The 25,869-nt window shown below is 38.0% G+C and overlaps 2 protein-coding genes across 2 annotated transcripts in view; one reads left to right on the top strand and one right to left on the bottom strand.

Annotated features, from left to right (window-relative positions):
- The window catches only part of ctnna1 (catenin (cadherin-associated protein), alpha 1), a 72,096-nt gene that overhangs the window by 12,716 nt on the left and 33,511 nt on the right, over positions 1 to 25,869 (top strand). The window contains exons 7-9 of the mRNA XM_006781667.3: positions 4,794 to 4,997; positions 22,782 to 22,862; positions 23,160 to 23,312. Of these exons, the coding sequence (XP_006781730.1) occupies positions 4,794 to 4,997; positions 22,782 to 22,862; positions 23,160 to 23,312 (438 nt within the window). The remainder of the gene's footprint in view (positions 1 to 4,793; positions 4,998 to 22,781; positions 22,863 to 23,159; positions 23,313 to 25,869) is intronic.
- Positions 13,531 to 19,560, bottom strand: lrrtm2 (leucine rich repeat transmembrane neuronal 2). Its single transcript, XM_006781666.3, has 2 exons — positions 18,836 to 19,560; positions 13,531 to 18,143 (listed from the first exon to the last, which is right to left on the bottom strand). The coding sequence occupies exons 1-2, from the start codon at positions 18,837 to 18,839 to the stop codon at positions 16,507 to 16,509; spliced, it is 1,641 nt and encodes a 546-aa protein (XP_006781729.1). The 5' UTR covers positions 18,840 to 19,560; the 3' UTR covers positions 13,531 to 16,506.

The raw sequence follows: 25,869 nt of genomic DNA, 5'->3' as shown, positions 1-25,869 counted from the left end.
GTTTGGGAGTTGCTTGCACAGTTATTCCCGGCCTAGAATGTGACCTGTGGGAAGGGTGACTGCGCGTAAGCAAGATCTGCATGCAAAGGTAATGAGTCTGTGTTGCCATTAGTAAAAGAAAGCAGTGCTTCTTCCTCAGTAAGTGAAACTCGAGTTAACTGAATTTGCTAAACAAAATTTGCTTTCTAAAAATTATTTGGTAATGGCCAAAGCACCTATTTATTTCATCTAGAGCCGGGAGATACTTATTTGTATCTCTCTGAAATTATTAGTAAATTTGACAGTTAAAGATTTGTACCAACAAAGATGGACATCTTTGGTTAAACAACCTTTTTTTATTTATTTTTTTTAATGTGTAACACCAGTTAATTGTTGTTTCTGAGATCTTATGCCATGCACCAGGCTGCAGTGCCCCCCTTGTGCACTTTCTCTCAGGGGAGATGTAAACAAGGAACCTGAAAGACAGACATGTGAACCAGCATGTTTCAGAAGTATGATATAGAAAATGAATGGCTCTATGTAGGGTGTAATCTGGTGTGGTTGTTAGTGGAGAAATGTGAACCCACACTAACATGCGGGAAAAGAAGGCTCCTGCTGTTTGCGCTGCTAATGTCAACCACACTCTGCAGGCTAATAATCAGGTTTTTATTTATTTATTTTTTTGTGCGCGTGTGCAATCTTATGTGTGATGTGTATTGTTTTTAGTATTTTAGTGAAGAATTGGCTTTGGAAGGCCCTTAAGTGGTTTTGTTACAGTTTTTAGTCTTTTTGCTGTTTATTTTGTTTTGGGTCCTATAACTAGCGAATTGGTCACAGGCAGTTGCTAACTCTGCTAGGTAACCCTCTAATGTATTTACTTCACCCTCATATGTCAGCACTACCCTTCACTCCTGTTGAAGGGTAGTTGTTTGAAATACTCACCTGAAAGTTGAGAGAAATAACTCAGGATCTACTCACTTGGTTGTTAATGCTTATTTCGCCTGCCATGACTGTAGGCTGCCGAAATTCAGCGGCATTCTATTCCCTGATTTCTATATCGCTGCTAGTGTCTTGATGTATTAGATGACCCCTGGACAAAACCATCAAAGGCTTTCAAATTTTGTCACGGTTAGGGTGCCTGAGAATTCCAATGTCTAAAGGATTTGTTGCTTTTCTTTTGTGGAGGTGGTGGACTCAATAAGCCAAAAGGCAAGACGCTCTCAGTTAGATTCAGTACCCGCTAGAATAGGAGAAAAAAACAAAACACTTGACTAAAACTATACTTACGGTAGTACATGTGTTATGTAAGACCATCTTCTTTGAATGTCCTTCATCAACTAAGCATTACTCCCCAAAGTAGTCCCACTTGGGAATATAAAACAATGCCGTTTGTGCATTGAACAAATGTGTATTTTTAGGGCAAGGGTAGGCTGATGGCTGAAAGAAAAGAAAGTTTGATGATATCATAGTTGGCTTTGTCAAGCCCTTTTTTTTTTGTTTAAAATATTTTTTTTCACTCTAGAATAAAAAGATCATTAGTATGAAAGCTTTTCTGCCTAACGGCATCATTTCTGAGTGATTAATCAATATTGATCAGGTGACAAAACAGGCCCTTAGATCTGTTGCATCAGTGATTATTTTACAGGTAATTACACACACTCTAAATAAACTAGAATGCAGGCCTTTTCCAGAATACCTAGTTGTGGTGCCCACTTTCAAGTGCAAGGCAAAATTAGCAAATGAGTCAACCCCCGCCATCTCTCTCCCTCTCTCTTTTTTCCTCCTCCTTGTGTCTCTCGTGTGCCTGTTGCCATGGTGATATGACACGCAAGCAGAGGAGGTCAGATGAGACATAACGGAGGGGGGCTGGAGGTGGCGGTGATAGAGGGCGGGCTGCCTAATAAACCACGATTGTAACAGCTGAATTGTTGAATATTTTTCAGCAATAGGGCATCTGCAGCAGTATTGCAGAGTTCATTTCTCCCCGAGTAAGTTGGCTTTCTTAGACTGTCACAAACATTGTATTGATACCTTAACCCTCCGCAGTCACCACCAGCAGCCTTTCTCAGCAGATTTACCCACGTGAAGTGAAACGTTTAAGTTGGCTCCCTTGTCCTAGAGATGTATGGAAAAAAGTGTGGGTTGCTGGAGCACCTCTTAGACTGAGATGAGAGATAAATGCTACCCAACTAATACTTGAAAGAAAAGAAAGTTGTACAATTGCATGGAAAAGTATGGAGACCCCTGAAGAATATCTGATTGAATTAAAAAGAAAATATATATTTTTTTGGTTTGTCTTTTTTGCGCTGGAAGTATCGATGATGTCCTGTTTTAGGTTACTTCTTGAGTTCAGTCCTTCATCAATATTTACAGTGTTAATATTGTAAACCTTCTTGACTTTGGTTGAGAGGCAAGTGACATTGTTGAGGGCAGCAGTGTTTCAAAAATTGAACTATTTATAACAAAGAACGCTGTGAGCACAGTGAGTAGGGGAAAGAGAAATCCCTATGCTGACGGCCCTTTTGCGCTAAGGACTTTGTAAGTGCTGACGTTCATTGGACTTGTATAGAAAATATATACTGAGAAGGCAAAAAATACAGCCTGTGGAAATTGGTCTATAGGCACATATCACAGCAGTTTGTTTGTTTTGTTTTTTTTCCTCCTTCTTTGTCAAGGAACTTTCTTTGCCACACCCTTTTCTGAGATATTTTTGGGCAAGCATGGCACATGCCTAAAACAGTTGGAAACTGTTTTTCAACAGTTGTTTGATTTAAAAAAAAAAAAAAAAAAAAACCCAAACAAAAAAAAACAAACTTGAAACCTTGGACATAATCAAGCTTAAATTAAGAAAAACGAGCAGTGCCTAAGCAAAATTAACTGGAGGAGCCCTGTCTTCTTTTACTTTAATATCTCAGGTTAAAAAACATCAAGTAGGCGTTTATTTAATACAGTTTCTAAGATGAGATATATGACATGGTGGAAAAAAGTCACTGCAAAAAATAAATGTCATCTTTGTCCCAAGACAAAGCATTTCAACTATGATGAAAGCGATTTCTTCCAGGATGACTATGCTCCCTTCACTAATGCACAAATGGTTGCTGCATGGTTTGAACTTGAAAGGAGAGAAAATACTCAAAACAAGGCACCTTGCAGCAGTTCTCAACCTTACTAAGGTTTAAGTCGTCACCATATGTTCAGGTTCATCTGCTACTGTGTTCAATTCTTTAGCTAATAAATTAATGGGGTTCTCAATCACAAACTCTACTGTTACTGCTTTTATTACACTAGAAACAACATTTAGGTTACGTTTTGTAACTTGGTTTTCCCATGAAGAACCTGCAAAAGGTATATTCACCCCAGGGTTAAACTGTATCAGTGGAGGCTCATCCTGTTTTAAATGCCTTAAATTACACCATTTAAACCATTTTCCTTGCCAGTGCCTTATTTTCTTAAATTCTTTATCCCTAAATTAGGTGTTTTTTAGCAGAGTGTGTTAACTATGTGAAGGTGTGGCCTTTAAAAAGTGTAAACTTGGAAGAAGTTCTAATTAACTTTTCTGAGAATTTATTTTCTTCACCATTTGTGGTAGGACCATTTTAAACCCGGACATGTTGCTTTGGAGAGAGAATGTATATTAGACTTTATCATTATTACCTGCTCAACTTGAAGCAGTGTATTTAAATTGACAGCAAAAGTTACTTTCACTTTATGTCCCGGATCATCAATTAACCCAGAAGATTTGTTTTACAATTTCTGAAGTTTAATACAGGGTTTTGCCTTTTGTGGCTTTAACGTTACCTTTGGTACTGCTGCCCTTCCACCACAACAAAAATAAACCATTTTTGAGTTTGAGAGACAATGCAGGAGGGTGGACTGTCAGTGAAGAAAAAACTTAGCCATGCTTTCATGGACTACAGACCATTTTACAAATAACCACCCGTTGCCAAAATCTTAGAAATGCCAGTCTCATTACAATTTCTGGATACACTCAGATAACAACAGTTCCAGACAAGCTCTATAAAAAGCCTCAGTCACACCAGGCCTCTTATTGTATTACTGCTGGAAACTGCTCTGTTTTCAGTTTACATTAATTTATTTCAGCATCTTATAGAGTGGGTCGTGATGAAGAGATTTGAATTTTGCTCAGCGAGTATATGCAGCTTTGTATATACTCGCTGGTTTGTATTTGTTCAATTGGAGACTGCATCCTTCTTTACCCCAAGGTAAAAAATATATTAAATCATTAAAAAATATTTGACCAGTTTCCTTTTTTGAACTGTAAACACCTTAACAGGGACCACTAAAGTGAACTTGTGTCAGGTGTAAATCAAAAGTCACTCAACAGGCTTCAGCCAGATATAAGAGCTTAACATAAAAATATTATTAGCTCATAATGTTCTGCAAAAACACTTTTGTGGCCATTATTCAAGCCATAAAGTCGGGATAGAATTTGGCGTTGTGGGGCATACTGGCGTAAATTGGTGTAGATGGAGGAATTTAATCACTACACATATTCCATGAACTTTACCTTTACTGGTTGGACACATCTGTTTTATTCTTTGCTATGTGGAAAGCACTTTGTAACACTGCCATTGAAAGATGCTAAAAAAGGAAGTTGTTGTTCGGGGTGTACAGAGACAAAAAAAAAAAGACAACATGGCACTTTCCTCCCTTCTGGTTTTCCACCTCACCTCTGAGTCAGTCATTTCCTTTCTTGTTACTCTGGGCTTTGTGAAGGAGAGATCAGTGTACCATGGTGACTATGTGCATTTTTTGCTCCCTGTGTAATTTTCCCTCTGACCCTTTCTTTACAGAAACAAATCATTGTGGACCCCCTGGCGTTCAGCGAGGAGCGCTTCCGCCCTTCCCTGGAGGAGCGCCTTGAGAGCATCATCAGTGGTGCTGCCCTCATGGCTGACTCTTCATGCACACGTGATGACCGCAGGGAGCGCATTGTGGCCGAATGCAATTCTGTGCGCCAGGCTCTCCAGGACCTTCTGTCTGAGTATATGGGCAATGTAAGTCTCTTTTCAGTTTTGTTTTCTTGTCATGTTATCTCCTCTTATCATCTTTATTGTAGACAGAACAATTTTCTAAGGTCAAAGGTTGTGCAACGGACTACAAACACAATTCATTCTAGCATGGATTGAGTTAAACTCTTAACATTTGACTTTATGTGAGTGTAATATGTGAGTCTTTACATAATCGGTTCCACTTGCAGGCACATCAATACCAACACATAACTGTCAGTGACAATTAATTAAGTTATGTAAGTGATTACATAGCTAATCCTTGACCTTGCTTAATGTCATAAAGTATAGTACTCAATATATAAACTAAATTGCGAAATGTGGTCTTACTCAATATTTCTTCTTGTGGTGAACAGCTTTTTAAACTGAAGTACTAGTTACATGGCTTTCATTCCCATCAGTCACTTAAAACAGAATAAATGTGATGGAGGGGGAAAAATAAAAATACAGAACAAGCAGAATGGGTTGGTACAGGAGAACACTTGATTAGACAGGTGTATCAACCTGATCGGATTCGGCTGTGGCTAATAACAGATTCTAGTGTGAATAGTTATTTTGTTTCTGAAATTCAGCGGGAAGAAAAGACTTAAGAACCAGGAAAGTGTATACACATATTGAAAGGATGAGAAAAATTACAATACTAAATACCGCAGAGCATAATGACCAATCTAGAGACACTTAAGCCCAGTCCACACAGGAAACTATTTGCTTGATGGTCATTTCTTGGTCACTGATGGTTGGTCATTAGTGGACATTCCAAGCTCCAGTTGCCTTGGTGACCCCCTAATATATTTACTACCTTGTCATGTCAATCTACTGTATCCTGTGCTCTCATTGGTAGCTGCTTTAGTTGCTAGTTGATTTTTTTTTTCTTTTCTTTTTTTCTTTTTTTTCAGCCATTACCAGCACAGGGCTCGCAAAATCGCTAGCCCGACATCCAGGGCTAGCGATTTTTCCAGTCGGGCTACCAAAATCTATCTCTGCCCTGCCCGTCGGGCTGTCATAGGAAGGAAAAATATATGTCAATGCTTTTGCATTCTTTCGGAAATGTAGCTGGGTAATTATGTCATTGGCATCGGTGAGCCACTGTCAATATGTGACATATTGAAATCGCGTTTGAATTTGCGCTTGTTTTTTTTGCTTTCACTTTGCAATCCCGCGAACTGTGTATAGAGAGCGACAGTACTGATTGGTGAGTGATGATAATTTGCGCACCAATTCCTCTGACATCGTCTTATCAATCGTTAGCTTACTATGCAAACATGACAAGTGAAATCTCCCGCAGCAAGCTTAAACATGTGAGAGGTTGATTGCGTAGAGAATCGCTGAGCGTTATGTGAGTGCGTGTGTAAAAGCAGCAGGATATATATTTTAGTTCTGCTGAGCCAAATAAGACAGGTCAGGGTGAAGAAGTGACCACAAAATGGAAAAGTTATGACAAATCAGACTATAAGGCAAAAAGAAAGTGCAGCTTTATGGTTTCATGGACAAAAGAATTTCTGTGGCTGCAACATGACGAGCTAAATAATAACCAGGGGTGCACATAAGTGGTCCGCAGGTGTGCATTCGCTGTCAAAATAAAAAACGCGCAAAAGATAAGAAGTTGCAACACGTGTTTGCGTACATAAGATTTTCTGGAGGACAGACATTTGTTTAGAACTCTTAAAGATGTCGAAGAAGCAAGCTCCTTTGAGCAATTACTTTGGTGTTCCTCCACCTCCAAAGAAATGTCAGGAGTCCGAACTGCAAAAGAAGCGCATATTCTCGGAAAAGTGGTTGCAGGAGGTGAGCTGGCTTCAAACAAATGATGAACGCACAGAGATTTGGTGCACAATATGCCGTGAAAATCCCACTCTAGCAGACAAAAACAGTGCCTTTTATATGGACTCAAACGCGTGTTGCAACTTCTTATCTGGTGCGCGTCTTTTATTTTGACAGCGAATGCGCACATGCGGACCACTTGTGTGCACCCATGTAAATAACATAATCTTCTGCCGGGTGTGTTGTTGGTTTTCCCTCGATTTCTGAGTCGACAAGCGCCTTTGTTGTTGAGACCAGTAATTTTAAGAAAGGCCCCCATTAGAACCCATGAGAAATGCATTATTGCTCAGTCTGCAATATCTTTCCCAGAACAAACGCCAATTGCAAATAACATACTAAAAATAAACCTGAAAAATCTGTTTAGAACAGCGTACTATGTTGCAAAGAGTGAGCTACCACTGGCACAATTTAGCAGTCTTTGCAAACTTCAAAAAAGCAAATGGCCTAGATCTTGGTTCCACTTGCCTCTTACCTGTGACTTCAGTGGAAATTTTAAATTCAGGATCTGACACAGACTGATTCATGTCCTACACAGTTCTTACAAGTTCATAGAAATTTCTGTTCAATCAGAACCAAGTATTTGAGTTGATGATTGTCATTTTTATACAATGTTGTAATTTGTGTTTCAACAATTTTTTGATTAATGTTTTGTTTCCGTTACAATATTATACTTTAATGTTTAATAGGAAACAAAACAGGGATTTTGAAATTTTGCATGCCCTGCCAGCAGTTACTCCACCCACCATTGCTGGATGTCAGAACTGAGCCTGCTGATTTATTAAATGCTAAAATTACTATTCTGTCTGTAACCAAAAGTAATATTTATTCCTGGCCTTGGCCCTGCATGCCATGCCTGTGACATCTGTGTAGAATTTTAAGGATTCAGTGGACATATAAAGACCAAGAGCACAACCTTTTTTAGAGTTCACTTGCCTTTGGGGAAGTATCTAAAATTAAAAAAAAGATGCTTTAATTACAAAAGCTGTTGATTTTTATCCTTCAAAAGGAAAATGTTTTTCTCTCTCTCTCTGTCTCTGTCTGTCTGTCTGTTCAGTTTATTTTAAGGTTCAAGACACTCATGAAGCATCTCTGATTTGCTTCAAAATGACTTTTCCACTTCACTGGACTCATCCATGCCAGTCATGTTACCCTGTATGACTTGAGATGTTAGATTTACAGAGAAACACCACTCATCAGCATGGTGATGATAAGTGGACATGATGGGTGTATGACCACTCATTTGGCCAAATGAAAACAACAGATGAGAAGCATAATGTGTCATTGTCCACAGTGGGCTTTAATGGTGTAGTTTAGCCTCTAAGAATGGTGCCTTTAAAGCTGTGGTAGATGTTTGTTATGAATCTTAAGCATCTAAACAAACCACACTGGTTTGAGGATGTGTCAAATTATTCCAAGACAGAGATAATAATATATGTGGTTTAGGCAAGAAAAAGACTGCCTCCCTGAAAGACATCAGTGTAGGCCTATGCTTGGCACAACCTTGCTACATGATGTCCTTGATTTTTAACTGTAGATAATTTTGAATGCAGATGAAGCAGTGAAAGTCATTAAACGGTATGTAGCCATTACAGCATATGGGTTTACACTCACAGCTCATGGTGTTGGAAAGACTCCTAACTCATTCATTCCCATCCCTTATGTTTCTTCATACCCTCTAGCTACAACTTGTTTACCCCCCTTCTCCATTTTTCCTGCACTCCTTCTGACTCAAAGATTTCCTAGTATCTTATAGTAAAACTCAAGCATTGAATCTTAGGTTTTGTTGAAAGGATTTAACTTGGAGTATAATTAATTGTTCAGTGTAGGGTTGTTGTACTATACTTTATGTTGTACGACTTGGGTTGCTTTGAGCTTAAAATGTGCTAACAGCAGTAGCCACGAATCAAACTCTGGAGCTTCCATTTATGTGCTAGTGTGTTCCTCATCCCTTAGGCCATGAAACAAAAATGCTTTTGTTAATCTTTTTCATTAAGTTTTGTGTAGGTTTGTTTAATTAGGCATATTACAAGTTGTACAACCCCCAGTAGTAATATACAAATGATCTGGCTGCGGCATGCTGCAACAATATATTAAAGCGATAATTTAAAAAAAAAAGAAGAGTACTTTGAATACCCTCTTAAAAATCTATCTTGATCATTTTTATATGGAAAAGGGCTGGATAGATAATGACAATTGGTATGTTGTTTAGAAAGCACAGGTTTTTTTTTGTGTGTCTTACATTTTGTTTCAAAGCCAACTTGGTTTATATTAAAGTTGTTTTGATAAGCATTTTTTAATGTTCTGTTTAGGTCTGTTTTTGAGCTTTTCAAACTGTGCCTTTTATACACATTCGCAGCAGGTGATTTATTGCTTGTTTCATTTGTTTGTTCAACCATGAGAGTTATTCGAGGAGCAGCTGAAATTATGAGCTGATTTGAACACAATTTAATATTTGTTTATCTTGTATACAGCAGGCACTTTTATACAAGTTGTATGCAAGTTGTATTATATTATGTTGTATTGTCTTTTATAAATTTGAGCTATATATTCTATGGAACTAAGTAAATAGAAAAGTTGGGATGCACTAGCTACAGATGTCTAAATGTATCAAGCACATTATGCGGATGAATCACTTGGATATGTCCAAATGTCTTTCTTTTTTCGTGTTCCCAGAGTAGAAATTGTAAGGGCAATGCTAATGATGATCATTTAACAAGACTAGAGCTTGTCTACTCAGCCAGTGAAGTGGAAAGGTGGGTGGGGGTAATGTCGCCCCAGCACTGCCACATAGTGTGACCTCAATTATTCCATATTGTCATGACAGTTTGGCATGGCACGTGTCGAGTGTAACTGTTTCTGCCACTTTTTATTAATAATGCATCCCTTGTTCTCAGCATCTGTCAGGGTTTCATTTCACATTGGAGAGTGATGCTTGCTTGTTTTGACATACACAGCTACTGACATTTAAATTTCTTCAACTGGATAGGATATATTATCATTTTCACCTTAGGCAAAAAAGACATACCTGGCCAATGCAGTGGAACCCAACTTGTCCTCCTTGCTTGTGGTTTTTGGTGTAGCTCTCTTCCCACACTCTGCCTTCTCCTTGCTGAATTCTGTTTCACTTTCTTGTGCAGTTTCAGTCTTCCTGTTTGTGCCCTCTTTTCTTAGTGCCTCACTCTTTCCTTAACTCTTGCTGTTTTCTTGCCTTGGGCATCTAAAATAAATTTTGTTTTATTCTTGCACTGTGCGTGCCTCTCATTTTAAATACTTTTTAGGTTTGTATCTTGTGCCATGTACCCGCCTTACCCGGTACCCTTATAGGGTGTGTGTTAATAACAAGTTCACAACACTAATGTGGATATTGATTGACAATTTACATGAGGATTTTGTTTGGACATATTTAAAACACAAACAAACCAAAAAACAAAGAAACAAACAGAAATTGTGTTTGATATTGTACCCAGAGGTTGTGATTATTATAAACTGTTTTACCAAAAATATTGGGGTGGGGTGGGAGAGTGACAGGGTTTTTTATTTTATTTATTTATTGTTTGTTTTTTGTGTCTTTGAAACACTTGTGTGAAAGCATTTCAATTTATCTATTTGTAATCTCATCTCAATGAATAATTAAAACAAATTGCACTCCACACAATGTAACAGGGGAAAGATTTAGAGTCCCAAAGGCTGTTCTATATTTATAGCCTCCATAAAACACTGGTCTGTCAGTAAAAGCCCTTCAGCCTACATTTCATTGATGGGGTGATCTTTTGCTGGTGAATTCCAGGCTTTTTGATTAGCTTTGCTGTCAGGTAAATGAGATACACCCTGTTAAAAAAAGGGTGTATTGTGAACTGCATTAGACAGCTTGTTTTAAATAATTTGCTGGCAGCTGTGGCAAGCTTTGTCTGTATATTAATATATTTGTATTAATTCAGATTACAAATTTCTGTGTCAACTTTTTACCTTTTTCCATGTCCCTTTCTTTGTCACTTGAGAGCTGAGGAAAAATTTATAAGTGTAATATACTGAAAAATACTGAAGCAACAGCTTAAGCATGCAGATGGTCCTTCTGATGGTAGTTGTCCTTAAGGTAGACTCATATTTGGCACCATAACATTTTCAATGAATGTACATCAGTTTAAATGTTTTCTTCCAATATTGCATTTTTTTTTTACACAGAGTTACAACTCTAGCTGTGAATACACTGTTAAGTGACAAGATCAAACTAAGAAGCCTTCATTTCTTACCTTTTTCTAAGTTTCAAACACTTTCAAATACAACACTAATATTCCTTTACTGTTGAGATTGAGAAGGATTGGTGTCCGTCTACGTAGAGAGGTGGCTGCCTCAGAGCTGAAGTGGCACATCTTAAAATGGATTTAACTGAGAATGTGGAATCCAGTTATTAGCCAGGTAAGGCCATTGTCTTTGAGTGCCTGTATCTTGGAACTATAGTTGAATCTAAAACCTAAACAGACTGCGAAGAACATGTATATTGCATACAGAAAAAGTTATAGCTTTAAAACTAAGGGCTTAGGTACCTTTCAGAAAACAAAGCTTATCCCTCAGTTAAGTACCAGATGGTTTAAGTGGTGTAAGCAACGTTGGTGTTTGTTTTGTAGAAAACATGGTTTGATTAGGCTGGAGTTGGAATTTTTGCGGTTTACTTAAAGCAGGCCTGATATTAGACCATTTCTCTCTGGTTATGAGACAGCAGTGGCAGGGTCTGGGATATTTTGTAATATGGCAACATGGCGGCCATAGTGTGAATAAAAGTGCTGTTCTAAGTTTGAATTGGATTTTAATTTATTAGGCTAAATATTCAAGCATGTCTATTGGTTTGTAATTCTCAATTGTTTGTGCTACGACTCACCAGTGATATCCTTGGAGAATGGCTTTAAATTTAAGCAATAGATAAATTAGGTGTTATATGCTGATGAGAGTCCTAATCAATGTATCCCTCCTAGTAAGCATTTTCTAGATTTATTGGAGGTCTCATAATGAGTACCTGAAACATACATGGGTTCTGAGTCCTTGAACCACACTGCCGAAGCCGTGCTGTCAGACTCCTCAGTTTTGTGCCTTCCTCACTCGGGTACACCCTCCAGGTTAATTACGGAAGCTTGCTTTTTGTAGACCTCATCAGAAAAGAGCAGGTAAAATTGAAGTGGCTCTTGTAGTTATTCATTATCTGAACCTTCTGACAAATGTAAGATCATAGGTTAGAGTTTTTTGGGTTTTTTTTTATTTTTTTTATGGTTGTTTCAATCCTCAGATGAAATAGTTACATGAAGAAAATGGCTTAACCAGTTTCTGTGCTTTTATAATTTCTACATAATATAACACAAGTGCGCACTAAAAATATGATTAGATTTGTGTAAATTATGGAAAGTTCCTTGAACAAATACCTGTCAGATGTTTATTTTGATATTATTCTGTTTTCAGTTAGCTATTTTAGAGCAGCCAGTGAGTGAGAACAAACATGGTAGAGTTCAGTTTGTACTCTGTTTAATCATCCAAAAATCTGGAAGTTGTCTGGATTCAAGTACTCGGTCTGTGTCTAAAATCAAAACAATATTGGAATTGTTGTTTGCAGTGGCAGTAATACTTGCACTAAGCAGAAATTTAGAGAGTGGCTCGAAAATCCAGAGGTTAGATAGCCAATAACTGTATTTACTGGAGTGTTATACAACTGTAGAAAAAAAATATGGACACTGAAATAATAAAACAAAGTCTTTTCTGTTGTTTTAGTTGTTTTTATGTAAATTGCTTTACTGTGTCTTGTGTGAATGTTTCACTTTGATCGTTTTTTTTCTTTTATATTTTGCACATAGAAGTTTAAGACTTTTTTTGCATTGATGAATTATATCTACTACTTTGTTTTTTGTTTTTTTTTCTTTCATCTGAAAGTTGAATCTGAAACTAGACTCAAAGACAGTAGTACTGTTTTTAAATGTCACTTGTAAAAACTAAGAAAAATGAAACACCCATGCCATTAATGTTGCCCACAATCTATTAGCCCACACCAAGTGTGAAGTCTTAGTTTGTGGTTTTGGTTTTGATTTTCTCCATGTAAGTAAATATCACATTGTCACAGAGTTTCTAATTCCAAAGTTTAATCTCTAGTTTTTTGTTCTGACATCCAAGAAAAATGGACAACGCTGGATGTTGTTGGTGTTATCTGATGATCATTATCTGTAACTGCAGTGCTTATATATCGGTCATTTAATTTTGGGCATTTAATCACATAGGACCAGTATCAATGTAAAATCATGAATTTGGTGCAGTTAATATTCTCAACAATTCAGTCTTACATAAGACTGGAAATGCTTTAATAGCTTAATTACTGGTTATTCATTGCGTTGTTAGTTTGTAGATTTTTCACTGTTTGCTCTTCTATTAAACAACAACAACAAAAAACAGCTATTTGTACAGATGACCTTGGCTTCCTATAGCTTGTGGTAAAGTAAAAGTTAATTAACTTTTGAATGTACCCATAAACATGAACCCGCATAGCAAAAAAAAATTTAATTTTTAAAATCATAAATATTTAAACAATATCCTCCTTGAATGTCAACAAGTGTTGAATTTCACTTTGTTGATGTTCAGAGTTTTGCAGTATCACGATTTGTACACTGTACTAAAGTGCAATTACAGACCAAACCAAGTTGTGAGAATCCATCAGTTGGCAAACACCTTGTAAATTATAATCATTTTATTTAAAAAATATATGTTTTGAGGGGACAATGTTTTTTTTTTTTCTTTTTCTTCAGTTTGGCACATCTTATCCACTATACAGATATGAAATTGTACATATTACAATACAAAAGGAAAATGGGAAGAGAAAAGCATTCATTTTGCACAAAGAGGTTGGGTTAGAGAGGGGATTGGTGCTGCTTTTTTTTTTTTTTTTCTTTTTTTTTTTTTCCTTCTATTTTCCATTTTTTTATTTTTAGGCAGGGTGGGAACAAGGGCTAGAGGATGACAAGAGGAAACAAAAACAGATTACAAAGAGCCAGAGTGCAAAGGGATGCATATTTCTACAAATTTGTGGATTTTCAGTCACTTGGTACAACTGTAGTCTTAAACAGTGAAATGTCTAATGATTGACAGAACTTTATAGGAATTCCATATACATCCCCATACTTGGTGTTATCAAAAACAAAGTCTCCCCATAAAGTTTGCTGAATGAGATTAGGAAATATTCAACTGAATTTTGACTCTTGAACATGCAAGACAGATTAAAAGGGCAATAGTTAAAGCAGTGCTAAGCTGGAAACAAATTAAATTAGAAAATGGAGGTGCTTGACTTTTAAAAATATGATCAGTGTATGCAATGCTTTCATTCAATTCAGACATGAAGTGTAACAATTTTTGGTTTACAAAAGCACTTTCTTAAGTTGTTTTAGGCATCCTATGAGCATGTGCTGAGACACGTTGACACGCAAGCATTCATTTGAGTGTGAAGCCAAATTTTGACAAGCTCAATATAAAGACAAAGCCACAAATGGTACCTCCTCCTTACCTATAGGGGGCATCAGCCAATGAACTGCACCCTAATTGTTCAAAACCAGATGTCTCACTTAAAAGTGCTGCATCTTGTCATCACTAATTGCAGACTTTAGTAAACACGAGTTAAATACTAGTCCTAGGAATTGATAAGAATATCATAAAATCGCTGAGTACTTGAATTTTACAGTGTTCCAACATTGGACTGCTCAACACTTGATTAGCTGTGAAGTTGTTGCTACTCTGGTCGGTGTACATTTCATGCCTAAGGTGCTGTCATTCTGTCATTCCATTCTGTACTACTTTTACTTGCCCATAAGGATGCTCGAAAATTTTAAGAAAAAGACATAACCCCATTGTTAAACTCGGTCTTCATCGTCCTATCTATTCCTCTCAGCCCCACTCTTTCACCCTACCCCCACTACTAAATTGAACACAAAGAAGTGCGAAGCTACTGCAGCAGCTTTAGTCTGATGCTAATGCACATCCTCCCCCTGCTGCATACAAATGTGTCCTGACCCAGGCTTGCTGTTTGCTTATCACTGGATCTCCATTTGCTCTCAGGGTATTGACCGCAGTTTAACTTGACACGTTCGAGTGCTAACCTAGGACCTGAAATGCATTTTTCGCTAATAAGAACAATAACTTAAAAAAATATTCACACATGATTTTTGGTCACAAGGATTACTATAGTGTATTATTTTTCAGTGGTAGCATGACTAAATGTTTCTAGATCACTGGTGTGGGTGACAGAATATTAAGTTAATTTTGCCTTGCTTTAATTGGTTCAATCTTGAGCCTGTCAGGACTGATTAGTGTGTAAGCAGTAAAGAGCACAGGCTACTGGGGTTTTGTATTCAGAATAAAATGCGCTCGTCTGGCATATGAGCTGTTTGTTACAGTTTGTCACTTGCTACCCTCACTCTAGCTTGTCTGTATATTGATCCTGGTATAATATAGCTCATCAGTTAATTGTAATCAACACCTAAAGCTGCTGGAAATATTATGGTAACAGTTTGTATGGCAGTTGAAAATGGAGAATCCATGTACAGATCCTTGTAGATCATTTCCATGTCTAGGGTGAGGCTGATATCCATGAGTTTTTTTCTAAGCAGTGTAGTGTGTTGGAAGTTAATCACAGTTGTTCAGTCTGTCCCACAGATTGAGAATTTATTTGTGGTGTTGAGCCCTCGTGGGTGGGAGCTCAAACATCCATTAACTTGAGTCTGCTGCAAAACAGCTTTGCATTTACGGTGGTAACGTCTGATTAAAGAGGTAATTTTTCCAATTTATATAATTGAACATAAATTCTCCATTCTCAGTCCACACTTTCAGTTGCATTTCCACACAGAAATGTTTCTTTGGAGGAAATCCAAAATTTTTAGAAATAAAACAAAATCTCATTCTTGCTAAATACAGCCTCTCTTCTTCTTTTTGTTTTCTGTTATTTGAGTTGGCAACCCAAATGTATTCTTGGTGGGAAACTGTGGAGCCATGTCAGATTTGATAAACGTAATGTCATAAGTGATTACTCAATATAATTTCAGGATTCTTCTATCCGTGACAGATGATTTCTTTATTTATAACATAACAATAATGACATTTACTTTACAGTTATAATTCATAATTTGAGTTTGGTCTTAGTGCCCTTTAATGTATTATAGTTCTCTCAAAACAAAGCTACAAAACAAAATGTTTTAATAATTGGTTCTGTTCATTTGCCCCAGTGATTGAATGTTTGGCTTGGACTGCCTATGGTGTAGTTAAAAACAGCATTTCAAATATTTACTTTTTAAAAGAAAATACATAAATCACATCTTCCCTTAATGTATTCTGTTAGCAGAGGGCCACTTGGCAAAGTAGTTTCTCTGTGCTGCAGAATATAGACAGTGGTGGAGACAGATCTCACAGTTTACAATTTTCTTCTTTAAAATGATTGCCCCTGCCTGATATGAACAACCTTGCATTCATATAAAAATAAATTTGTGACTATCTCTACAACGTCCCGTAACTGGCCAACCTCTGCCATTGTAGCATTCTCACATATTCTCAAATCTCACTTGTAGAAATTATGCTTTTTACATAAACTGGAAAAAAAAATCAAACCCTGTATCATCTGAAATGGTCAAATGACAAACCATATGCTCTAGGAATAAATAAGAGTTCATACTTCACACTCTTTGTAAGGCAGCTGCTGACACTTGCACTGCCCGTAGCCGTTGATGATCACGAGTGCCCCTTCTTCATGGCTGGGCTCATACTCATTATAGGGTACCTGCGTAGCTAGGTCTGCCATAGGCTGTCGTTGCTGGGTCCTCATCTGTCTGCGGTTCTGAATAGCCGAACAGTGGCGTATCCGGCGCAGGGTAGGAGGGCAGCACTTCCGTGAGATATAGACAACAAAAATGATGAAAAAGAATGAAAAAAGAAGGGCCATAGTTCCCATGATAACCCTTTGAGTCATAACAGTGTTGTCTGCAGTTGCAAAGTCATCTGTTACAGCTGCCTCTTCCAATGGAGCAGTAGTAGCTTGAGCAGTGCGTGATGTTTGTGTTGTGATTGTTGTGGTAGTGACTGTGGTAAAGCTCCCAAAATCCTCTGCATAGTCCGGTGTGGGGGTCGGCTGCATAATTCCAAACAAGGAGCTTGTGATCTCTGCAGCTGTAGTAGCGTCTGTTGTTGTACTAATGGTCTGAACGACTGGTACTGAAAAATTCTGACAAAGTTGGAATCCATAAACGGCATCTAGTATCTCCTCACCTTGGGCATATTCAGGACTGTGGCAGAGGATAGAATGCTCCCACCTTCCCTTAAAGGTGCTTAGCCAAGTGGCAAGAGAGCAAATCCTTTTGGTACATTCCCAAAGGTTGCTGGACAGCCCAATCATACCCAAAGACTGCCACATATCCAAGACTTGGGGATCCAGGCTGCTCACTTTGTTGTTATCCAGCAGCAAAACTTTTAAATTTGGCAGCGTTTGAAACACATCAGGGGTCAGGACACGAATTTCATTTCCTGTGAGGTCCAGCTTCTCCAGCGTGGTCCAGATCCATTCCATGCCACATGTTACGTTGCTGATCTTATTCCATTGCAGGTATAGAAATTGAAGGGCAACAAGGCGAGGGAAATGGGCCAAGTTTATCTTGGTCAGTTGATTGTGCTCCAAGTGGAGCTCTTTAAGCTTGATGAGCCCAGCAAATCCATTTCGTGCCAGGCTTCGGAGACGGTTGCTGCTTAGGCCCAGATATTCCAGGCTACGGCAGTCCCAAAATGCCCGAACAGGTGTGGTGCGAAGTAAATTAGAGCGGAGGTGGAGTATCTGGAGCTTCCTCAGTCCGTGAAACAGTTCTGGCTCCAAAGCAGTCATCTGATTGAAGGACAGGTCCAGTATCTGAAGATTGATGAGGTGGATGAAGGTTGTGTTGGGCAACTTGGTGATACGATTGGAGCTCAAATTGAGGTCCTTCAGTTTATAGAGCCCTTGAAAGGCATCCTCTTGTACTGTGGTAATCTGGTTGTGGTCTAGATGTAGCCAAGTGAGCTGGCTGAAACCATAGAATTGATCAGGGCTGAGCTCAGTGATACTATTGTGTCGTAATGACAGCCCCAGGGCTCCCTTGTCCACACCATCTGGGGGTGCCTTAAGCCCCTGGGTGTCGCAGTAAAACTGCAGGTCCTCACAGCGGCATTTTTGAGGGCAGGTTGTGCACAACGCAGGAGACAGCAGGCACGCTAGGAGCATGCTGATCACAGACAGAGCCGCTGGTGCAGGTCCCACCAATGGCCACCTTGAATGGAAACCTGGGTGGGTTCAAAGACAAGAAAATGAACTGTGGGGCGGGAAAGCTAATCTCTGCAGAGTACTTATTACTAATTCATGCTGGCAGTTATGCTTTTTTGTGTATGCTCTGTCTTGTCCTTACATATAGCTGCTAAGGTATTTTACATTGGCAACTTTAACAGTGTATGTAAACATGATACCCTTGAGATTTGGTTTAATGGAGATGTCATTTTCTCAGCAAGGCTTCTAATGATCAGCTGCATACATAAGGCAGACTTTTTTTTTCACCTCTCCTCTCCTCTCCCTTACCGTTTATATTAAGCCTGTTTTGGTCCACATTTTGTGCTATTCATTCAAGCATAATTTTCTTTCTTAATATTGTCATTCATTTTTTTATCAAGTGCCCTATGCTGCTTTTTTTTCTAGGGGAGAAAAAAAGCATAGATCTGTTATCTGTTCAGGAAAAAATAATAATTAAAAAAATATTTTAAGTCTTTTTTTTTTTTTTTTTTATATATCAATTATGAGATCTTCTAGATGATTCAAATGTTAAAAATGTATGTCTTCCCAACTCTTCTGTCTGAAGGAGGAAACATGAAGGACCATTGCAGTAAATAGACTAGGCAGAAGAGCTTTTAGTCTTCAGCCTCCCTCACTCTTACTTGTATTCCCTATTCATGTACAGACCTGTCATATAAAGGGGCTAACTTACCCATTCTTTTGTGCACATCGGAGGCTGCATTCAACTGTCCTTTTCCGCAGACTCTTGGAGCAACCAGATGGAAGAAAAATCCAAAGGGAAAAAGCCCTTTTGATTAAGCACAAAAGGAATCAGCCTCTTGGGAAATAAAGCAATTCTGAACCCACCCAATTCAAACAAAATATGAAATTCCATGTCCCGACTAGATGTTTATTCCTTTTATTTTGTTAGTCCTTTAAAATCCAGGCTAATAGAAGAGGTTGAGTCTTTTTCTTCCAGCCCACGAATCCTTGAAAAAATTATTTTTTTTAAGTTGATCAGTTGCATCCAGAGCGACTCCAGTGATCAGACCCCCCCCCTCTCCCTTTTTCTTCTTTTTCTTTTTTTTACCCTTTTGTTTCCTTTCCTCCGCAATGGTGTCAGCTCAGACCGTTAATTGAAGATCAAGCGCTTCTCTTTCATTGCCGTGGTCCTCCAACCCTAACTTGTTGATGGCAGCCAGAGATCCTGCTTCTGACGCCGGCTCAGTCTCAGCATAGCCTCTGCAGAGCTGTGAGCGGAGCCCTCGTCTGCTAGCTGAGACGCAGGGAGAGAGAGAAAAAAGCAGAGCAGGGAGTCAGGGATGTTATTCTGTGCTTTTTTGTTGCAGCCACTCACTGCTACAGAGTGGTGGCAGCCTGGCGTCGATCATCACTACTGTTTCTCTCTCTCTCTTTTTCTCTCCCACACACACACACACACAAACACCCTCTCACTCTCCTGCTCAGTCACTTGCTCTCTGCCTCTTAGTCTTCCTCCACCTCCCTCTTGCATCTCCCTTCCCTCCCACTGGCTCGTCACCTTCAGAATATTGATATCTTGAACGTGTTGCGGCAGCATGCTGTTGAAATTAACCACAGCTGTAAATCTCAGTCTCGCCTTGCTACTGTTCTGCAGACTGTATGTAGAAATGTATACACGGGACATAAACCTTAAAAAAAAAAAAATAAAATAAAAAGAGAGAACACAGTAAAACAGGTTTTACTACATCAGTGCTAACATAGGGTGTCAAATTTACATATCCTGGTTGCAGTTCTTTAACTTTTGAGGACAGGCATGTGATCAATTGCCAGCTCCTTTGAAGTTAAGTTAGGCTAGCTTTTAAAATGTAAAGGTCAAGGAAAAATACAGGGTTATTCATGTGACGCATTAAAAGGATTTGAAATTTACTAATGCTAACATGCATCTACTTGACCTTAAGCTATTTTGTGATTATTATTATTATTTTTTTTTTTTTTTACATTTTTTTTAATTTTCTGTTGGAAAAATGTTTGCATTTCAGGTTTTTTTTTTTTTTTTTTTTCTTGAATCCCCCCCTTTTTTTAAAATTATTATTATTTGTTTATTGTTATTTTGCTGTTCATCCCTTTTGGAAGAAAAACTGAGGTAGCTGAAAAGTCGAGGTGTGAAATGAACCGTGGTGATGAGAAATTCCTTAATCCCTTGTCCCTATAGTTCTTCATTATTTAATGTTTGGTTGAGATGCATTTTGGGGTATATGCATCAAATTAAATTGCAATCAGGCAGACTACTTAGCAGAAATGGTATGAAGAACAGATGGTATCCTCTTCAAAGTTGGTTCTTCGGCCCCAGTCTCCTTAAACTTATCTTATTTTAAACATTGTTATTTAATGAAAGCACGTAACAATGCACACTGATTGTAGATGGCGGTGATGGTGAATTCCATATTTTCTGTTTCTTCACAATTCAAGTTGGAAAACAGAAAAAGTAAGCCCCATCATTATCTGGCTGTGAATTTGCAGGTCACTTGTCCTGCATGCTGCTGTATTTTTCCACATCTATTTTAGCCTGCATCCTCAAAATGGGAGAAAACATGTAAAAATACTAAGACCTTAGAGGAATGTTCCATCTGTCTGTGTGCCGTCTGCTTAGTGGCAATTTGGCGTGTTGCAAAAATAAATTTTAAAAGGGGGGAAAACATTAAATTATACTTAATTTGTACTTAAAGTTCAATAAATTTATAACTTATAACTAATCCAACTAAGATGAACTTTGAAAAGCAATAATGTTGAATTGTTGAAAAGCAATAATATTGACTGCATATTATTTGACTCTTAGAGCAGACTCTTGTTTCCATTGAAACACTAGTGGGTTTTTGTTGAACGGGATGTTCCTAAATCTGTCATAAAGGAGATGGATATACTCACCTGGCTATCATAAAAGATTCTGCAGAGAAACCGCTTCCATAATGAGCACCTGAAGAAGTGCTTTAGAACCCCTTGGCGTGGAAATGAAATATAGGCTAGGCATGAATGAAATAGGATTGAAAGTGTTGGGGCAAAGCAGGCTAAAGCCCTACCACAGCACTGTATCCAGCCAGCACAAAATCACAGGGGATTAGTGCTGTGGAGCTCCATGGCCCCTAACTGTGTGCACAAGCCCCCAACGGGCATAGGGCAGTGGGGGATGGGGTAGGTCAATGCTACCACCATCCATGGTGTTACGTTGCAGTTGATTTAAGCATTATAAAGGGAAAGAAGAGCCCAGAGTCCAACTGGTCCTTTGCCTTTACTCAGACCTTTCCTGTCCATCTAATTTTGCTCTAATTTTATGGCTCTCCACTATCTGGGAATTTTTTTCCCACTCTTTCTCACTTTATCTTCTCAAGCGTTTCTAAAAGTTTTCAGTGTTTTTCTTTTGTACTTTGCAGAATGTGATCGAACATCTCTCTACTACAACTACTCAGTAGTTATGAATGTGTTCACTGCAAGGCAGCCCCTGAGTATTTGTGTGGCTTGTGTGGATACAACCAAGAACTTATTTAAACCAGAAACGGATGCATAGGTTTAAATGTAGAAGACTGATATGATTTTGGGCCTTTATGACTTTCCCAAAGTTGGTCAGTGCTTTTGTGTAGCAACAAGTCACCTCTACTTACGTCACCTTATGATAGCCAATCCAGTCCTTACTTTGTTCTCAATAGTTTCCACAGTTGGGAGCTAATGTTGGCCTTTAAAGCTTGAAGATAAATGGCTTATTCTAATACAAAATGACCAAAGGACTTGGGCAGCATTGTAATAAAAATTAGTGAGGGGGAATAATGAAACAAAATGAGCACTTTTAATATTATTAACCCTGAATCGAATTAGAATCACAAATGTGACAAACATAAAATGATTTAAAACACTTTCAAGTTTGACAGCCCATTGGATTTAGAAACGTTGGCTGTTACCAGACTACTTTTAATGTTGTACGCAGGTCTTTATAGCATATCCATGAAGAGCGCTGTGGTGGTACAAAGGCTTTGAAAAGATTTGGGTAGCTTTTTTTTCCCCCTCTTCAATAAAATTTTGGATTTAAAAGCAGTTTGCAACCAACAGAAGCACTTAAAAGGAAATATGACACTGATATAATGCAAAGAATCTTTTTTTTTGTTTGTTTATAAAAGCCAATATGGTGGCTGTTGCCCTGTTTACTTTCAGTGTGTATACATTATTAATTTAAATTGTTAGCTGGTATTCTGTCGGTGCATTACTTGCATTACTTGCTGTGAGTCGGTGGAGGATGTCAGTGTTTATTGGAGAACAAAATGTACAATAACTGGAGGCTTCAGAAATGAACTGGACTTGGTATCTCCAAACATTAGCTCCACAAAGCAGAATAGCTCAAGCTTGTTGAAAATTACATTTCATTTCAGAGTAACACCTACAGGGTTACCCAAGTCAGCTCTAGAGGAGTTTAAGTATAAATTGTATAACTACCCTGTTGGTTTAAAAATGAAAAGATGCAAGGGATGATTTACAGATATGAATATTTTTGCCTTTTATTTACTCAAGTCCATAGACTGTTTAATATTTTAGGTTTGATATTGATTTAATTTGATCTGATCCCAAGACATGACACATGAGCTGGTCACTGTCATTCTACTCACTAATTACTTCTTTTTTCCATGTTTCAGGCGGGAAGAAAGGACAGAAGCGATGCTCTGAACACCGCCATTGATAGAATGACAAAGAAGACTAGAGACCTTCGCAGACAGGTACTTTTTTTTTTTTTTGGTGAACTTCTTTTTCCCTCTTTCCACTAGGTCTTCAACTTTAAACTGTAGTGTTTGCGCTCAGTGAACTTTTATTGGAAAAAATCAAATCAAATATTTTTTTCTTTACTTCAGCCTTTTGAAGTTTACCAGCAAACCTCAGGAGACTCTTGTCTCTCATAATGTCAGGATATAATCTGTAGTTCAAAAAAGCTGTGGTAGACATCAGTCTGTATGTAAAGGATATGCACCAAGGGCATTCTAACGCTTCCTTTTTCAAAAAATCATCTTATTTCACAGCTGCGCAAAGCTGTGATGGACCACGTCTCTGACTCTTTCCTGGAGACTAATGTTCCCCTCCTGGTCCTCATTGAAGCTGCTAAGAATGGCAATGAGAAAGAAGTTAAGGAATATGCTCAGGTGTTCCGTGAACATGCCAACAAGCTGATTGAGGTATTGTATGGTTTTTTTGTTTGTTTGTTTTTTCTTTTCTTTTCTTTTCCCTTCCTCTCTCTCTCCAGTGCATTTGCAGTCAGAACCTTACCCACCCCCAGATCATAACACTCAAATGCTTCAACTCTATCCCATTAGTATTGCATATTTAATTTTTATTGTAGTTTCTGTTCTCTGAGATAAAACTTGTGATAAGACTATAGCATTATTGTGCCTTTAAAAGGCTTCTTTAAAGGTCTTTGGTCAGTCTGATTTTGGTCACTCTCACACACAAACATTAAATAAAGAAATAATAATTATTAAACATAATATTTAAGGAGCTCTATTGCAGATCCTGGATCCTTTCCCCTTTTTCCCCTAAAACGAAAAATAATAAAAAATTGCTATGTGGCCAAAGACATCAAAATTACTCTTTCTTTATTATGAGAAGCAAAAAATATTTTTAGATCATTATGAAACTGTTTCGGGCTGTCATAGTAGTCACGTCAGTAATCTTTAAGAACTAGTTTTGAGTCCATAACCTTCCACTAACAGACGAGAATTTAATACATGGTAAAAAAATAATAATTCAAGATGCAAGGAGAAAAGCAAAGTGATGGACTCGATAGGCAAGAAACTAACAGAACATTCAGCCAGGCTCATTAGTGGTCTTTCCTTCCGTTCCTCTAATGCATGTGTAGAGCATCATATGCTGACATTTGAAAGTGACTTCTGTCTATGGGCATATTGCCATGAGTGTAGCTGGACATATAAGACTAGCCAGGACAAGCAACATGCATATTCACCAGGGAAACCATTGAAGCATCAGAAGGAAAGGGGGAGTGGGCAACAACACTGGGGAGTAGCCCCTTAAGTAGCACCTGAAGGCCTGAGTGTCAGATGTGGCATTACAGCATGACATTGCTAGACCTTGCTAATGCATGGTTACCATTTGTGCTTGAAACACTTAGAAACACAAGGGGGGGGGGGGGGGGGGGGAGTGTAATTTAAAAAAAAAAATTAAATTTAAACCAAAGTAGTTTTGGTTTAAATGTGTTATGAACTTTATGGAGAAATTTCTTTTAGTAATTTTTGCTTAGTTTTCATTTTCATTTGAATATACATGTTGTATGATATCCACTTAAGAATAGAAGGTGCATCTGTAAAAACCGCTTATCAGCAGCACAAAAGAAAAACCGTACAAATGATGTTTAAAGAATGTAAACTCCAAATACTGTCTATTTAAAGCTGGGGCTCGTTGTGGTAATTGTTGCTATCGTGACTAACTAGAGTTAGTCATGATAGCCTCCATATCTGCAGTGGAACTGAGCTCCTACATCAGTCTAGTTGTACTGAAATATTTATCAGCAAAAGATGTTTTTGTCGTACATAAATTAGGAATGCTAGTTGTTTAGTAAAGCCACTGAACAGCATCTTGGCACTGCGTTGATGGGCATCATTATGGTAGAGTTTTAAGCACTGGGCAAAGTAACTTTCTTGCTGATTAGGCATTTTCTAAAAGGGAGCCAGTTGCCATAAATTTCCATTTTAAAATTTCAAAATTTACATTAGGAGATACTCAGTGTAATCTAGCAGTTTATCCTCCACATACTTTCTTTAGTGTGTTCCTTCCAAAAAACGACAAACATCAACTGCTGCAACACAAGCGTTCACAACCTAAGCTGATGTATGCCTTCAAACCTAGAGAGAGCTAACTAGGACCTGGGAATTATAAATCATGTTAAATCATGTTTTGCAACAGCTTCGACAGAAGTGGCATACATTACTTTTCATTTTGGCTAAAGATTTCTGCCTCTTTAGAAGCTGCCAGCATTGCATTTTGTCATTTTTACATTAACCTTTTAAAAAATTTTTTAATGTATCCCATCCCTGGTTAATATGATTGGCAAAAGCACACAGTCAAGTATTATCTCACTTCTCAGGAAAATTATTCCTGTAAGCCAACATCAATACAATCGGCTGAACAGTAAGCAGTTCACAGTGGAACTCTTGGCTTTCACCTTTAAATAAAAATGGTTGACATTTACCTTCAAATGCATGGTAGGAAGTAGGTATTGAACTGTGCTGTGGGCTGCTCTAGATTAGAGCCTTTGCCAAACAATATATATGCAAATCAATAGAGCTGGAAAGACTAGAGAGAGAAGTTGAAACATGTTTGTTTCTTTATAACATATTGAACAAAAATGCTTTAAATACAGGATGTCCTCTGTTCAGTAGCAGGAATAGCAAAGAGCAACCAGTCTCTGGCTGTGTTTTGTATGACATCGCAGGTTGCGCAATTGTAGTCTGCCGTAAGGCAAATGGCCTATTACATTACACACATTTTTATGAAAGCTACATTATGACTGACCCATATTTAGAGAATGAGGGGGATACAAAAAAACTGCATTCAATTTGGCATGCACCAAGCTGTGTAAGGCTCTCATCCAGGCAAAGCGATGGTTGTCACATTATGCAGAGGGTTACTTATTTACCTCATTTAGATAAGTTGTTTGTTTTTGAGTGCACACTCAGTTCTGAAATATAAGCTTTGGAGTGTGAAGCCATTATAAGTCAT

Source organism: Neolamprologus brichardi, chromosome 2 (assembly GCF_056152115.1).
Source record: "Neolamprologus brichardi isolate AB-2024 chromosome 2, ASM5615211v1, whole genome shotgun sequence".
Lineage (NCBI taxonomy): Eukaryota > Metazoa > Chordata > Actinopteri > Cichliformes > Cichlidae > Neolamprologus > Neolamprologus brichardi.
The sequence above is the reverse complement of the archived record's forward strand: the minus strand, read 5'-3'. Positions and strand labels throughout refer to the sequence as shown.